Here is an 18471-nt window from a genome sequence, read left to right on the forward strand (position 1 = left end):
AGTACTCAATAGATCTTAGCTGTCATCAGCATAAGTTATAAAAGTTGTGAAAATGTACAAACAGTAACTTAAGACATAATTACCTTTTATGAATTCAGTTTGAAACAGAATAAGCATACAATGACTTTCAGACCATTCTCTACACACGGCTATCTATCCATCAATGGAAGTGTTGTGCCTGTTCACATGTCTCCTGTGGCTAACATATCACAGGGTAGTTTGTCACTGCCAATTCCCCTTGCCCACTCACAGATGCTAATTTCAGTCACTTGTCACTCTTTGCTTCGCTTACTTACCAAATCAGGACTAGTATTCTTGAGGATTCTGAGTACCCTTGTCCTGGAAAACAATTTAAAATATTCCAAGAAATTAGTTATACTGTGCTAGTTTTCTTCTGGCTCATTTCTGAATTATACCTGCTATTAAGAACAGCTGGTCGCAATTTAGCAAGTCTGTGGAATATAAATTGTTGCAATTTTGATCACATTAGTGAGTAAAATACATCAAGACACATTGAAATTATGAAAATGTCAGAGCAAATCGGAAAAATAGAACTGTGTGAAAATATTTGTAGTAGTGATTGTACAGGACTATTGCTGTAATATTTATGCTATGTATATTACATATACATAGATATCAATTTATTGAACTATTTGTTGCTTAGTCCTGAACCAGAAAGGAACAAATTATGCACAAGAGATATGAAGAGAGTGAAGTTTGAGAAATAGAAACTCAGCAAGCTTTCTGTCACTTTTAAAAGAGATCTGGTGTTATGCCAGGAGTCAGAAGCAGGAAAACTGAAATCCCATATAAAATATTATTTTTATTGCTTGAAGCAAAGGTTTGCATCTTCTCCCTGCTGCATGAAGAGTAATGATAATGACTAGATGTAAAATAAATTATTATGAAAGATTATTACTATAGCAACTAAAATTACATAATCCACATCTTATTTCCTCAATGCCTGTGTTAGGTTGAATTTCTCTTTTCCATAGTATAAATATAGAAATTGGAAATATAAATTTACTGGACTTTAAATTGTAATGATCTCAATATTATTACACTTATGCTGTATTCTGAAATTAGTAACTCAATTACTTAGCTCCTAGACGTGGTGTAATCTTCTTCTGCCTGGAGTCAGTGAAAAATCCTAGAAAAATGAATCAGACTTTATCTACCATAGTTTTAATCATATTACTGTCATTCTTAACTATGAGATCATAATAACTACTCAACTTCTCTTTTAGGTCAGATGCACAGGTGAACGTAGTGTTTACTCCAGTTGCAGTCATTGAGAAGTCTACAATGAGGTCTAAGTTTCAAGTTTCAGGTTATGCCAACCAAGTGTAAACCATGTAATAATAAAAANTAATCCTTCGATTTGATATAGTGCTTTTCACATCTTCCAGCCGTTTTAAATATATTGTAAAGTGAATTGACTGTATGTTTCTCCACGCAGATGTGTACAGAGAGAATTATTGCATGAGGGTGGGTCCAATTATATAATTAGTCATGAAAGGATTATAGACACATTGCTTGTTAATTTCATAATTAAAGGCATCTGCTTGTAATTTCCTCTACATGTGTGTTTACACAAGACAAGCATAACCTGCAAATTACACTCAGAGAGACAAAGAAAGTAGAGAAAAACCAAAAGGAAGATGTTGGGGAACAAATGAGAGACTGACACCGTATGTGCCCGTGTCTGGAAAGTGTGAAGCGTTGTTTGACAAAAGCAAGGGATGAGAGATTCTCCCAGTTCACATTCATGTGTTGCTGGATTGAACCAGTTAAACTGCTCATTTCACTCAAACCAGGCCAAAATCATGCAGTTTCTGGCCTTTTTGTAATTCCTCTGCTTCCACAGAGCAGAATTTTTTTTGTTTTCCATAATAATAATAATAATCCTTGCATTTGATATAGCGTTTTCACGTCTTCTAGACATCTCAAAGTGCTTCACAGAATAAACTGTAAAGTGAATTGACTGTATATTTGTGGGCGGAATGCAGCAGCCAGTGTCCTGCAAATGGTAGGATTGAAATGACCAATTTATTATTGTTTTTTTTGAGGGATTATTATCAGGCAGGCGTTTGGAGTAAGGAAACTTTATGAATTGGTAATTAGTCGGTAAATAACAGAAAGTAATAAAAAACATTTATGGTTTTGCTGTCTGCTCAGGAAGCAAGTTTCCTATCAACCCTGCAGGCAATAACTCGAGTTTTCCCAGCTGATTCTGACAGACCTGACAACTCTTTTTTCACAACTTGTCCCTTCCTGACAGTTATTTATTTCTAGCTGACCCTGTTGTGACAGCAGTTGCTACATTTATAGCTGATCATCCATTCCTGACTCCAGCTCCCTCTTTTGGAGCTGATCTTGTGTCAACTGCATTCTTCACAGCTGACTCTCCTCTGACTTTTCTTCTCACCACCAGCTTTTCTACAGTTCTCGCATTTGTACTTGCTAAACGTTTACCACTGGAACAATTTCAACTTCTGAATAATATCGCTCACTTCTGAACAATATAAGAATTTTGAATGTGGTGAGTAATTTGTTTCTGTGACAACTGATGCAAAAGAAGTAGAATAAAAGTACAAGAGGAAAGATTTCTTGTTGCTATTTATATCAATACACGATCAAACAAGTCAATTTCACAAACTTTTCTTCTTCCCTCTTGGTATGAAGAACAGCACAAATAGTGCAACAAAATGAGCAACAAGTAAATCACATATTCATGAATATGAGTGTTTGTAGATACTGTATATTAGTGTGACTGAAAAATTAATGTTTATTAATTCATTGACATGGATACATTAACAGTGGAAAGAAGCTTAGGTGTTTGATGGTACCTCTGAAGTTATTGTAACAAGTTGTGTGGCTTCCACCAGTCTGAAAGTTTATTTAGGACAATAGCACATTCACGGCCTTAAGCCAAACTATGAAAAGCATTTGGGGAAAGATAATAGAGCTATTGTGTTCTCTGAGCTAATTAGTGTATTGATCTATAATTGAACTTTCTGCAGATAGCAATGTGCACATTTCTAAAGTTTTAAGAATTATAACTTCTTAATTCATTTCATTTATCAAATATCAGATTAATATTCTGCATTCATTTTATTGAAGCAGAAGTCATTTTGTCACTAAAACATTATCTAGATTATTTTGTGTATTTCCAGTCATTTTATTATTTTAATGGATAAGCAGTAGTTTTCTGATTCAAAATGTGGAAACTTGTATAACTGGCCATCATTTATTCTCTGTGTCTTACAGTCTTATAGGGAAGTAATGTTTGAATAGTATGCTCTACTTTTAAGTTTTAGAACAAACTTATATATTGAAATAACAAAGATGGGTGTAAATAAAGTGCTTCAGTACTTGTACTAAATAAAGTTTTATATTTATTTTGTTAGGTGAAATGACTTCTGCAAAACCAAATGTTCCACTGAAAATGGACACAAAAGATCTTCAGATCAGGACTTTAACTGTGGAAAAGTTAATTGAGCCCTTGATAATACAAGTGAGTTTTTGATAATCCAAATGGAATATATCAACACATGCAAATAGGTTTATTGTTGTACTTCATCTAAAACATGGTTGACATGGATGGAATAGTTTAATTGTGAAAAATCACTGTTGGAAAATCGAGCACTCTGAGATGCTACCCTGTGTAGTTGTCGTTGTTGTTGACTTCATTATTTCACACTCAAATCAGTCAAAACTCTATAAATTTAAACAAAGAAAACTAAATCGTATCTCCTTAATATTGCAGCATAATGTGTTTGCCTCTCATATGTAAGGACAATTATTGTTTTATTCACAAAATAAAAACCTATTTTCTAAAATGCTATACTCTGTCCAGTGCCTTGGGACGTCCTCTCAACGTGAAAAGCGCTATACAAATGTAATCTTGTTGTTGCTATTTTTTGTCAAAAAGGGGGGAAAAATCAGGAATGTAACACAAATAAAGTGCAAATTGGGATTTATTTTAGAACATCTGCTAACCTCTTGCATTAGGAATATACTCAAAGGTGTGTTCATATATATTGTGCAAATATCCTTTTGAGTTTATTTCTAAAACTGATGGCTTCTTAGCCTTCTATGCAGAAATATGGATAAATTGCAAATTTGCATTTAAAATTGGTTAAAAATGACTGATGGTCCTTACCCATATGGTATCAATATATCCTGCCAATTTTGTCCTCTCTTGTTGGAGACAGCAGGTGGGAGATTACGGTTGGATTGAATTCTAAGGAGCAGTGTCTGAAACCAAAATTAAGCACAAATGCTACTTTTGAGAGATATTAGGGAGATATGGGTGGGGGGGTGGCAGGTAACATTATGTTTGGTTTGTGATGTTCATTTATAACATGGTCAAAAGTGCAACACTCAATGGCAAGCAGAATATGTCACCCCTTGGAAGTAATTCCACCTGATTTTAAGATTTAAGCTATTTTATTAAATTCAAGTTGATTTTCTAGATTCAGAAGGAACTTCCTGAAAGCCAGCTCTAACATTTAGGCTACATTGAAGAAGTTGCCAGTTTCGAGGCAGTCTAAAGTGCTGTATAAATAGAGCAAATTTAGGTCCAGGTGGAATTTATCTTCACTTATATTTTAATAACTTGGAAAACAGCTACAATATTTTAATCTGTAATTCAGTTGACTCCCAAATGTAGAATTATAGAAGTAACTACATTTATGTTACTGTTTAAACCAATTCTAATATATCAAAGAGCTAAAGATTTAAATTAGCCTAAATAGACCTTCTGTAAATCAAAACTAGCCGTTTTTTCCTTTAGTGCCTTATTTGTTTGGTGCCGTCATGATGTACAGGTATTTGGTTTGATGATGGTATCGCATTTAGATTCCTATTTTAAGCCCACTCACAAAAATGCATTCTATGTTAGTTTCAAATTACAGCAGAGCCCCATCATAAAGCCCGCCCTTCCTTTAAAGGTAGGTTTGCCCACGAGGCAGAAGCCCTGTGGAACTGAGGTTCGTTTCAGCGTGTGGACCAGCCAGCTTCCTGCATGCAAAAATGGTTGACTTCTGGCTCATCAGGTTACACCGATGTTACTTCCTGTGCTATGTGATATGTGCGGAAAACACTTGCTGATAGCTCACATGCACAAGAAGTGACATTGGCAACAAACTGATGATTTGGAAGTTGGCCATTTTTTAACAAGGGAAGGCAGTGTGCATGCACAGTGTGCAGGAAGTTACATTGGTGTCAGCCATTTTCAGGACATTGTGTAAACCCCACTTCTTGCCTACGCACAGAAAGCACCACTTTTGTACATTTGCAAATTTTTTTATTAAAATGTTATATATTTTTACATTTCTTGTGATTTTTAAGAAAAAAAGCAGCAGTTGTGATAAATTCTGTGGACCTGGAATAGCTTTGTGGTAGCTGACTAACTGTTTAACAAGATTGATTTTGTACTGCTGATTAAAAACATACATACACTGTGAGAAGAAGTCCTGATTTAGAATGCCCTCCCATGGGACTCAGCAGTTCATATTGCCTAATACATTCTCAGCTGAAGTTAAGTACAAGATCAATACATGAGACAGACAGAGAGAAAAAGAAAGGAGAAAGTAACAGAGAGAGATGAGGTAGAATTTACATAAGTGTTTTTTTTGTTTCAGGGTTGTTAGAATAAAATGGGACATACAGAGATGTCCTTACTGTGGACAGGTTCTCACACAGTTTATATGCTGCTGTTCACTGTAGCTTGTTACTGTTACATATTTGACATTCTGCAAAATGCCAAAAAACTAAATTGGGATTTGTTAATGAATAGATTGAAAAACTTTATTCATTCAAATCTTTTCAGTTTGTAGGTCACTGCATGGTGTCTTTGTACATTTAAGCCACTGAACAAAATAACTGCCTGTTAGTATTGGAAATGAACTGTGCCAACTTTTATGTAACTGTCAGCAAATACCTCTGTTTGAATGCCTGGTACATTAGTAATGGAGACCTATTCTGCACTGGTGATGGTAGGTCTAATAATAGAAAACAAAACCCAAATGTTCTGGAAGAAGATATATTTTGATAAATATTCTATTTTGTAGCAAATTAATTTACTATTTATCTTCCTTTCATGCTGTAAATATAGACTTAAAAATGCCCCCAAAACATGCACACCCTATTTTGTATTAGGGAGACTTGGCATGCATGCTAGCATAGCATTAATGTAGTAACACTTAAATATGCAGAATATGTTAATTGGGAAGATGTTGGCTGCATTATCCTCTGCATTAAAATTTATAGCTAGCAATCACCTTATGCATCTTTATTTTAGTTTTTTATATGGCCACAATTGTGTTCTCAACAGTAGAGATATCAAGCCATTTTTTCATGGTTATTTTAAGGGGTTATCCATGACTATTTGTGGGACACTGGCTGCCGCGTTTTGCCCACAAAATATACAGTCAATTCACTTTACAGGATATTCTTTGAAGCACTTTGAGATGTCTCGAAGATGTGATAAGGTGCTATATCAAATGCAAGTATTATTATAATTATTATTATTAATCAACATTAATAATTTCAATCCTTAAAGATGGGTAAAGAGGTGAATGATAAAGATTTTTTGCTGGAAGGCGGAACATAATTTGGTGGGATAGTAGTCATTTTTTGCCAGAGCTATTTACATTCCAGCTTTACACATCCATATTATGGTCCATTTTATTTAATGGAGAAATGTATTGATTAATGTTTTCTTTCTTTGAAATAATTTGATTGCTACTGATTGTTCAGTTTACTTTTTATCTAATCAAACGAGAATGGATTTAAATCTTATATCAATAAGACAAAAGAGTGCAGATATTCTAATTCTACAAAGGCCTAAATCAGTACACTTACGTGACTGTGTTCTCCCTTGTATAATTTGATAAACACCAATAAAATTTTCAAAAATAACCTTGTAAAAATACTAGTATTATTTCCTTCTTGTCTCTCACAAATAAAATTGGTCACTCACTCCATGGCTGTTTTGGGGGACATTGCTGTGCAGAAACTGCTGTGAGACATGGCTGCTGTGTTTTGCCCACAAAATACACACTTTACAGTATATCCTGTGACACTTTACACTTTATAGGATATCCTGTGAAGCGCTTTGAGATATCTCAACAATGTAATAATGTATCAAATGCAAAGATTACTATTATTATGATGTTTATTTCAGCTTTACATAATTCATTGAGAGAGAGAATTGCATTATTCTAGGCTTAGTCAGCTTGGTGTTAGAGGCTGCAAGCCCTCCTACTCAAAAAATACATAGTACAATATAATACAGTCATTGCAATATATACTTCTAACAGAAAGGCCATTGCAAAAATGTATAGAAATATACAGGAGCATTTTAATAAAAGACCGATCAGGATGAAACTAGAATGAAATTCACTAGAGGTGCTGTAGGAGATCAGTTCAGACTTCTGTAAAATTTGTAGTAATGTTTTTCTCATTCACATTTTAGGTCACAACATTAATGAACTGTGTAAAAAACCCTTCAAAGAATAAAAAGGGACAATCAAAGAGGGCTCGTGTTCTTTTACTGTCAGTGGAAGAAGCTACCAACAACTTAATTGAGAAAGGGGATCAGATTGCAAAAGAAAGTACGTTTTTGAAGGAAGAACTTACAACAGCAGTTCAGCATGTTCGTAAAGAAGGTGAGTTTATGATCCAGATAGGATCAATATCCCTTCACATAGTTATTCTTGAGTGAAGTATTTAGAATGCTGTGTTAGCATTCATAACCCTTTATTTACTAAAGAGAATGAAGAGATCTATGCAGATGGTAGTAATTGTTTTCTTTAATGTATTTGATTCCTCTAATTATCATAATCTAGAAGAAAAATGGTGTTTTTATTGTCAGAAACTGAACTTAATATTAACTAAGAAAAGCAATGTAAGGGCAGAAAAATATGTTTAATGAAGTTGCAGAAATATTGTATACCGGGTGAAAGGGAAATGGAGAATTGCATTGAAGCCAACTACATATTAATTGTATTACTATGCCTAACATGTGGTTCATTCATATCTATCTACGTTTACGAGATAAAATCTAATGGACATCTGTGTACCAGTTATTGGAGAGTAACCTGCTATTTATAGTACTTCACCCATGAATGAAGAGCACCAAACAACTCACATGCACTGTAGAACTAAGACAGTTGAGCAGGTCATGTTCAGCAGTACAATATTTACAAAGCGGTATATATTGTGACAAAAGAAAGAAGTTAATGTATAACGACAGTTTTATTTCAATTATGCAAGGCACTGTGTATAGAAAGTTAAAACAGGAGACGCCTGGATGTGACAGGAGTTGTCAGAGAGGATACTGAAAGAGATCTAGGGCAGTTATTTGGCTTATTGCTCCCCATGTCTGAACAGTGTGAAGCAGTTGTAAATAAGGCAAATGGGATGCTCAGTTACATTAACAAATCAATTGAATTTAGGTCTCCAGACACTCAAACTGTAGAGTTCTCTGGTCAGGTTGGATTTGGAGTACTTTATGCTGGTCGGCCAGGCTCTCAAGGAAGTGCAGAGGAAAGCAATTAGGCTGACCCCAAATATTCAAGGGAAGACATATGAAGAATGACTAGATAAGCATGTCTGAAACAAAAGCGTTGTTTCAGACAGGACCTTATCGGGTAAGTAAGATCATTAATGGTGCAGAGAAAATAAATCCAGAACAATACTTTCAGATATACCAAGACACGAGGGTAAGAGGGCACAGAATCAGGAATGTGAAGGGCAATTGTAGGACAGACATCAGAGAGTATTTCTTTACACAAAGGGCAGTTGACAGCTGGAAGAGACCAGGTTACTCGATTCATTCAAGGAACTGCTTAATGTTTTAATGGGCAGACAGTCGGGAATTCTAGATGGATGAGATCTAATAAACCGCAAGCTATACCTCAGTTATGATCTACTGTGAAGTTTGGTTGCATAGTATCTTCACAATACCATGTGGAAACCTAGTCTTCTGTGGGATCTTTTAATTTAAAATTAAAGAGCTAATATACTCCTAAATAAGAAACATTTTAAGTGATTTCAAGTATTCTGGCCATCTGGTATTACAAGTCCAAAGTTTCACATTCTTACCACCTGCTCCGTGAAGAGGTGTCTCTTAAATCCCTTTTAGATCTACTAGTAGTCTCCTTACATTTGTGCCTGCCCAACAAGTGGAACAGCTTATCAACTTCCACCCTCTCAAATCATTTCATAATCTTAAACACAATTATTAGGTCCCCTCTCAATCATCATGTTGCATGACATGAAATATAATTTCTGAAGCTATTGGTTAACAGATACAATTTTATCCCATTTACCTGTTGTGCTGTAACGATCGACATAGTTATATAGAAAGTACATTTGAGCTGGAACTGAGTATAGAATGGAATGATTATTCACAGTACAGACTGTGACTGTTCATAGTACAGGCTTTCTGTGACACAAAATTACAGTACAGCTGTGATTATTAGCACCAAAACGACAATCATTTTGACATTTGTATGTTTAGTGCAACAAATGAATTGAGCCTTTAAGTCTTTCAAATTTTGCTTGCGTTTGTCATTTTTTTAAAAAAACTTCTTACTTGTATGGATAGAAACTTGGCCCCATGGTGCAAATGTGGTTCTGCAGAATGAAATGAAATATGGAAGGCTGGTGCATATTACTAAATATAGTCGCCTTAGTATTCTCACTTGTCAGCTGATTAAAATTCGATTGTGGGTAGTAGTGCAGCTGTGTTTGGAATGCTGAACAGTAACTCATACCGTCATTCAAACTCACACAAGCTTTTAAGGTGGTGCTTTCCAAAGATTCCTAACTGGCAATCTTTATTATAACAGTATCCAAACTAATGTATTGCGTCTTTGTAGAGCTCCAACTGCAACTAATTTTCCTTCTTGAAACCTCCTCCCACCCCCCACCCATACTCATTGCCCCCACTTCATTTTAATTTAAACGGGAATGTTTGGAAAGCTGTTGCTGTAATTTTAAATTCCTGATTGCCTAAAGATAGCAGAGACCAGAACTCGTACGTGCAAGTCAAAATTGTGGAGGCCAGCATCATCTTGCTATTCAATTTCTTTTTGGAGATGGTGACGTGATGTTGAACCAATTTATTTTTCTTTATTGTAGTGTTGCCAAAGGCTTGTCATGCAAATGGTATAATACTTTTTATCATCTTATCAGGTGGGTGTGAATGAAATCTATGTCTCCCACTTTCTTGAAATGTCCGGGAGAAGCAACTCCCAAACATACAAGTATTTACAACAAAATATCTTGACATGTTAGCAGGACACAGATTTTAAAAAATCTTCAATTTAGGACTATATCAAGTTTCCTATGTTAATTCCAATTTATGTTCGTTTTGATGATTCTTAAAGCCAGATTTTTACAAAGTCTTTTTAAAAAAAAAACGGAATTCTCTAGCAGTGCTGTGGAAGGAGTTAGTTTTGTTTTTATTAACTTTCTTTACCAGAAGGAACATTAATAAAGTCATTTGTAGTGTGAGGTAATCAAAAACCTCAGTGTGGTAGAGGTTAAGCACAAAATGCCTCTGTGAAATCTAATACTTAACCTTTACATTGGTGGTGACTGATTCTTCCCACTGAACAGTGCTGGAATGAAGGTCAGGGTAAACTGTTTGCTGTAGTAACTGATTTTTGCCACTGAACGGAGCAGTACAGAAACAGAACAACTGTTCAAGCAAAAAATAGAAATAGAACAAAGAAGTTTAAAGAAGCTTAAAAAAACTCTGAGCATGCTGCATAAAAACAAAAGGGGGAAGTGGTGGTGGGGTGGGTGGAGGGATGCACAGCACAGGAAAGAAATTAAATGCAATGAAGATGGATCATTTTTAAAACCTCGGTCATTGAGCTAGCTGGTAACCAATGTTAGTTCATGACCTTATTGACCTTGATTTTTTTTTAACCCCGTAGATAATATGATGAGCTGGAAATCAGAAATAACAATCACTGGAGAGCTAATTAGTAATTATTTTGGGGTGGGTTCCAAAATGCTACATTTTACACCCAGGTTTTATTCTGAACATTTCTTTGAAATGTAGCTCTGCGGATTCGTTCTGATGACTTTTTCAAATGATTTCAACAGGTCTTCCACTTAGTGTTTAAAAATGGAGGAAAGAAAACAGAAAAAAAAACTTGTTATAGTTTATCTCTCCAATTTCTTTTTCTCCTTTTTTTTGCACACCATAAAGAGATGCCACATACTAAGGCAGATCCTGTTGAAACCATTAAAAATGGATGAAGCCCACCAGTATTTATACTCTTGGGTTAGACCTCCAATATGATGCACATTGGTTCAACCCCAATTTAAACATTGAGTTTGTACTAAATTGTTGGCAAAACCATAGTAATTCATCACCTAACGTGGAGACAAGAATGTAGAATAATAAAACATTTATCCATGTGGACTCTTGCAATAGACAAATGCTTTTTCATATTACAGGAGACCAGGTCAAAGCAGGACAACAATTAATATGTGCAAGTGCAAATAGTACTCTTTGAAGAAGCATCTTATGTGAGTTAGTGATGGTTGGTTACGTAAATAAATTGTGTTTCTATTACTGTCACTGTCAACACACAGTACTCATTTCTTTGATGTATTCAATCTAGTTTACATCAGCTCTGATGTGCATGAGTTGTGTAAGCCTCGTTGGTTTCTACACAGACATTCATGCTATGTTTATGATGTGCTTCACTAATAGAAATTGAATTTGGCAGGTGCATTTTTCTATACGTGTGATTGGATGGCAAGGATGCCCGGATGTTATCTGCCGATTTATGTTTGAATCTCACAGCTGGGGACTGTCAGAGATGCAGGGAACCAACTGAGAACTTAACTGGCAGCGAAACTGAGACTGTTACACAAACAACATACATAGAGCAGAGACACAGAAATGCAGATTCTCACAGATGGGTGGGAAAGGCATAGACACATTAGAGCAAAGATATACATGCACAACGACACAAACAAGTGTCTAATTAAAAAGTGGCCTAAGCATGATGCTCCATAAATTGCTCTAACTCCCACTCAAATCTATGATGCTCAGGCTACTATCTTGGAAGACTTTATACTCTCAGCTATTTAGGTGAATGACATACAAAGCCCTGAAGCAGATATGTTCCATCATGTTTGGAATGAGTAGAGATTATATCATCTCCACATGTCTAAATTGACATGACTGTTCGATAGTTTCAAGAGATGTTGTCCATGTCCATCTACACTGTGCATCAATCTGAGAAGCAGTGCAGATGAAAGGCATATATCCTGGTTTATATTTAAATAAAACAAGAAGTGTCAAGTTCTCATCACACTAGCACTATTCTTGTAAGCTTAGAAACAGCCTAAGGATTGTATGTGTGTGGGTGGGTGGAGTGGAAAAAGAGGATTCTGAATTCTCTTGAGGTTTGTGCAACTCTAATTCTGCCCTAGGATATTCGAATAACATGGAAGAGGTGACCAATTATAGATGAGAAGAGTTGGTCAGAACTGCATGGAGGCAAGAAGTTTTTCAATTACTGTGTTAGGATATTCCCTTCTCGTCACTATTACATTTTAAATCATAATGAAGTAAGTCATTATATTTTAGTTTGTACAGTGATGAAATATTGTATTTCCTGTTTGGGGTCATCAGTGCTACAATGTGTGAACATGGCTTTCTTTACAGCAGTTTTAAATTCAAACTAAGACAAACTGAAGTATTTCTCTTATTTGGCAGCTGCAGTTCCTTAGTTTATCTTGTTTAGCTTATCTTGTTTTCAGCTTCTAAAAGCAAATATACTATAGTTACCTTTATGATCATTTGTTCTCCTAGAAGATCGCTACAAGTGAACCAACGGCAGTTACCATTGAAAGAAATATATTTTGGTACAGTACTAAGATTATTTGGGCAGAATTGTATATGTTATAAAATAGATAGATTTTCTATTCAATTATGAATACATTTATTTAACTATTTTTCTGCTATACATGGTAAAGGGATAAAAACTGTCTGCTTGCAGTATACAATTTGAATTTTTTTTATCAGGTGGAAGTAACTTTTTATGGCACTGCAGATGGCATGGCCACATCTACTGGTTGAACCAAAGACCAGAAACTGAGGCAATGGGTTGCCACAACTACTAAATATGGTACACAGAAAGAAATAGAAGATAGAAAGAGCAAGCACCGTGTATGTTGTTTTGGTTAAATAACAATATAATTTGATTTTTTCCCAGAGATTTCTGCTCTATGTAACAAAGCAGCTCCAAATCTCAATTCAGACTGATTTGGATCAACCAAACTGCATATCAAACCAAACTCAATTCATTCATCCGTATTGTACAGCTTATTAGGGAAATACTCAAATAATTGGGTTCCTTGATATAAGCATGATTTCTGTCTTGTCTGCTGTTAGGGCTCATTAAATGGCTGTTGTTGGATGAGTGACTTTGAATGAAATTCAGTAGTGATTAACGCGAATCGTTGCAGACGATAAAAGTTTAACTGAAGTAGATCCCTATCTAATATCTCAGCTTTGCCACAATAAATGAATTATAGCTTGCCACATTTTAATGATTCTGGGCAATGACCATAATTAGAAGAGGGCATTTGAATAAATTAAGACATAAGTTAGAGCACCTGAATGGCAGCTGATGAAATTGCATAATTCCAGACATTTAGTGTGCATGGGGATATTTGAATAATTTTATTCTTTATACATTTTCATTATTCAATGTTTGCATTAATTCATTTTAAATGTTCACAGTGGACCTTTGCTAAATACTCAAATGGTTCAAAAAATGAGAAAGGGGTATGATGCACACAAAAATAATTTCTCACGCCATACTGTTAGGTTGACTGATTCTTTGCTTCAAAATCGAAAATCGCTAGCATTTTGTATTATAGGCTGAATTTGAACCCAAATTCTAATTGACATTTTAATTTTTAAATTTTGTGTCTGGAGGAATAAAAAAAGGTCAAATTAATTTGAACTTAAGCACCTGATTCTGCATGCTCATTACAACTACAAATAATTATTCTTTGAAGGTCACTGCTTTAAAATACAGTAGAAGGAATTTCATTAATGATTTCCTGTATTGCAGGGATAATTGTACGGACTGTGAAGCTGATTCTAATCAAGGCAAAATCTAATAATACAACACAAATTTGTTATTTCGTACATGATCATTATTCAGCTTGTTCAATTACACAAAGGAATCCTGCTGTACCTGCAGTCATATGGATACATTGCTTTGCTGTAATTACTGTAGTATCTAGTATTGAGCACTTTTAAGGTTTGAAATCTATTCTCCTTCAAAACTTCACTTACATAAAGTTAGAAATCTATTCTTCCAGAGTTCACTAAAATCCTCTTTCTAATGATTTTAAATACTATTGCTGCTTCCCTTTAATTGCACAATGTAAGCACGGATTAGATTATGCAATTAAGCAATATTCTTTAAATTAATGATGCTACTGCTCCTACAATGTTTTAAAATCTGCAGACAGTATTTGTATTTGACCTATTCTTTCTGAAAAATCTTAAAAACTTTTCTGACCAGCTAAACAATGTTCTTCTTATCCGTTTTCTATTGCACAAAAATGCATTCTACCATACTGTAGTTGATCCAGGAGACTAAATGGTGCTAAGGTATCCAAGTAAATAAATATGCTTGAATTTAAAACCAAAGGTTTGCAACTAAAACTTTCACAGATTGAAAGCATTTAGCTTACATGATGAATAATGCAGAGAAAATCCGAATGTTGGATACTTGTATAATTAAACAAGCTGTTAATTAATGTTTCTAATTTATGTACGACTTCCTATATTACTTAGACATGCAATGATTAAAGATACTTCACAAGCTTATCTATTTAAAGGCCAAACCATACAAAACGTGAATGTACCAGCTTGAAGGTCTGATTCCTGATCTACACTGGTGGGGGGGAGGGGAGAGACTGTGAAATGAGAGTGGGCAATAATGATGCAAAAATTGATGTTCTTATCATGTCAGGGAGAGTAAAATGAGCAAGAACTTCTATTCCTGATCTATCTCCAGAGGTGCAAGAGGTCTGTGAAAGGATTGAGATCGGCTACTGTGCTTTCTTCGATTAAGTTGTCCATTGTTGCTCTTTAAAGTGAATTCCACTACAGTACCCTTCAATACCCTTGTGGAGTCCTGTAGCTCAGTGGTTAGAGCACTCGCTTTGCAAGCGAGAGACCTGAGTTCAATTCCAGGCAGGGCGAAACCTTGGGCAAGTTTCCTTACTCCACACGCCTAATAATAGTCCCTCCAAAAAACAAAAACAATAATAAATTGGTCATTTTCAATCTATGACTGTTTGTGGGACATTGCTGTGCGCAATTGGCGGCCGCGTTCGCCCACAAGTATACAGTCAATTCACTTTACAGTGTGTCCTGTGAAGCGCTTTGGGACATCCTCCCGACGTAGAAAGCGCTATATCAAATGCAAGGATTATTATTATTAATATAGCAGTGTCTCACTTATAAGGCGAGTAATGGACATCACATTAAGCATGGAAATCACATTATTGTAAGAATATAGCTACCAGCTGGCTCTCTACACTCATGTTCAGTGATGTCACAAGCCTTCAATTGCTAACTGGAAGTAGCTGTTTACTGTCCTTATTGATAACTTGAGTTGGTAATTTTCTGGAGCCCTGTGGTTACAGTCCTCCTCCACCAACGAAGGAGCCATGTCATGGGCAAGGTGGACATATTTGATATGGTCATTTTACGAATGAATTGAATTCCAGTTCAATTAATTTTTCAATTAATTGATTGAAATATGGTATATATGTGCTCAGCAGAATTCGAATGAAAGGATTAATGTCTTTGTTACATCTCTTGGTCCAAGCAAAACATATTTCATATTAAACATTTTCTTGACCCATACTGAAAATTCTTAGATGCTATTTTGCAGTAATTTAGGGTTTCATACCACTAAACTATCGTTTATTCTGTTTTGAAATTGTTTGAAGTACTTTCTGCAACTTTAACAATTGTAGAGAAATGTGCTGTGAGAATAATGATGTACTAATTTTTTAAACAAACAATAATCAAACCCTGAAATGACTCTTTTTTTAAAATAAGAGTAAAGAAAGTGAATATTAACATAACATAACATGTAGGAGCAGGAGTAGGCCATTCGCCCTTCGAGCCTGCCCCGCCATTCAATCATGGCTGATCTTCTAATCTAACTACAGCTAACAATCTAACCCTGCCTTATCCCCATATCCCTTAATCCCTTTTGCAATAAGATATCTATCTATCTCAGTCTTGAATAGGTTCAAGGACTGAGCCTCAACAGCCCTTTGGGGTAGTGAGTTCCATACATTCACCACCCTTTGAGTGAAGAAGTTCTTCCTCAACTCAGTGCGAAAGGGCTGGCCTCTGATTTTAAGGTTGTGACCCCTGGTTTTAGTTTCTCCAACCAGGGGAAACAATCTCCCACTATCTACTCTATAATTCCCTTTGATGATCTTATAGGTTTCTATAAGATCCTCTCTAATTCTTCTATATTCTAGAGAATATAGGACCAAATTGGTCAGCCTAGCCTCGTAACTCATCCCCTTCATCCCTGGCACTAACCTAGTAAATCTACGCTGCACCCCCTCCAAGGCAAGTACATCCTTCCTTAAATGACACAGTATTCCAGGTGTGGTCTCACCAGGGCCTTATACAGTTGCAGCAAGACTTCCCTACTCTTATACTCTAATATTATCAGGGAGTGTAGGACTTCCATTTAATAGAATAGTTCCATTCTGGTGAAACCAATAAAACAAGAGCTTTTGCATTAGTTGATGGTGAGAGCCAAATGTTTATTATAATGTAGCTTCCCTTATTTTCATTTGTGCAGCACATGCAACAAAGGTAGACAATATCACCTGTTTATGATTTAACAACTGTCTATCTTATATAGCCAAAGATTCTCAGAACCAAAATATTTTTAATTTTGTTAAAGCGGCTGCCAGTTATTATTGAGTTCCCAGTCTTCTATTCCTGTAAAATTGATACACTTGTCACAAACCTGGGTTACTATATTAAGCAAACAAAGTCTATAGAACAATTTATCAACCTATCTGTCAACCGTCAGCTGATTAAGGCAGTATGTTAAAGTTGGTGTTAATCTCTCATTGTTATTTGCAGAAGCAAATCATTTATTTGCTGTGAAGTTTGTGTGTAATCAGTGAGAAAACAAATTTTGTTCTGTTAAACATGATGGCAGCTCGAAGTTCAGTTGCACTTGAGCACCATCCCTAAAAAAAATGCTTCTTATCATTGGCCTGGACTTATACCATTAACCTTATATCTTGCATTCATTGATCTAAGTCCGCATCTGAATGTAGTCAATTTGTAAATATTAGCATTGAGCCAGCATCTATTTTATTAACATTGAGATAATAAGGGTGACAACTGCCCGAGAACCTTTAAACTTTATTGTTTAAGTGAACAAAACTACATCAAGCTTAAAAAGTAAAAGGAAAATCTTCATGTATTTTATCTATTAAAAAATGTAGTCATCCATATTGTTTACATGTATATTTGAAAGAATAAATGTTTTTTTCTGTATTTGTGATCTGATTGTTTAACTAAACAGTTTAATTCTTAACAGTTTAGAGTTATTTTCATGTCAAATATTTTCTTACCCTCCTCCTCTACGCCCATTTTGTGCATAGATTGAATATCAAAACGTGTTATCTGTTCACCTTCCAAGACTATCACCTCCTAGTTTCTCAAATATTCTTCTGCAAATGGTCCTAAGGATGCTGCTTAGTATATTCACACAGTATGGATTTTGCAACTCAAAACTGATTCCCAAAATTTGTTGATGGACAATGATATACACCAGCTATGTTACTTCCTAATGTAAGGTTTTATCATTGATTTTCATACTGCATATTCTAGTATACAAAAAGCCTATTGATTTAAGTATCTTGGCAGCTTCAGAACCAAGGCCAAGTATAAATGATGGTGCCTTGTACTTTGAGGTTGTGAAATATTAAAAAATGGCAGGATTATAAAGGAATAAAAAATGTTAGAGAATTTCTGTTCAAAGATATATGGGGAGAAATTCTTAAAAAGAACTTACAGAAAACTGACTTTGAAATTAAAGTAGTATTTTTAAGAATTTGTCATATGCTGGATGCTATGAAATGTTACATTAATAGAGTAAATCTAGACCTAGGTGGAATTCTTAATAGAGGGCAAAGCTAATTATCTGAAGTGAGGCACCTTGAATATTCCTAGAAATTTACATTCTGGTGACTGTAATGGAATAGCAGAGATGTGGGTATCCCAGAGTGGCGTTGTTGAATTTAACAAAGTGGGAGCATTGGACTGCCCTGAGCACCATCTGATACTACGAAAGAGAGGCAATTAACAGGTATACACAGATGATGCTATACATTCAACCAGTTCCAGAT

General features: G+C 35.3%; 1 protein-coding gene across 1 annotated transcript in view; it reads left to right on the forward strand.

Annotated features, from left to right (window-relative positions):
- Positions 1–2383: 2383 nt before the first annotated feature.
- The window catches only part of LOC103181072 (catenin alpha-3), a 245557-nt gene continuing 229469 nt past the window's right edge, over positions 2384–18471 (forward strand). Inside the window, exons 1-3 of the mRNA XM_007897286.2 lie at positions 2384–2542; positions 3411–3517; positions 7484–7676. Of these exons, the coding sequence (XP_007895477.2) occupies positions 3416–3517; positions 7484–7676 (295 nt within the window). The 5' untranslated portion in view covers positions 2384–2542; positions 3411–3415. The remainder of the gene's footprint in view (positions 2543–3410; positions 3518–7483; positions 7677–18471) is intronic.

Source organism: Callorhinchus milii, unplaced genomic scaffold (assembly GCF_018977255.1).
Source record: "Callorhinchus milii isolate IMCB2004 unplaced genomic scaffold, IMCB_Cmil_1.0 Scaffold7, whole genome shotgun sequence".
NCBI classification, from domain to species: Eukaryota; Metazoa; Chordata; class Chondrichthyes; order Chimaeriformes; family Callorhinchidae; genus Callorhinchus; species Callorhinchus milii.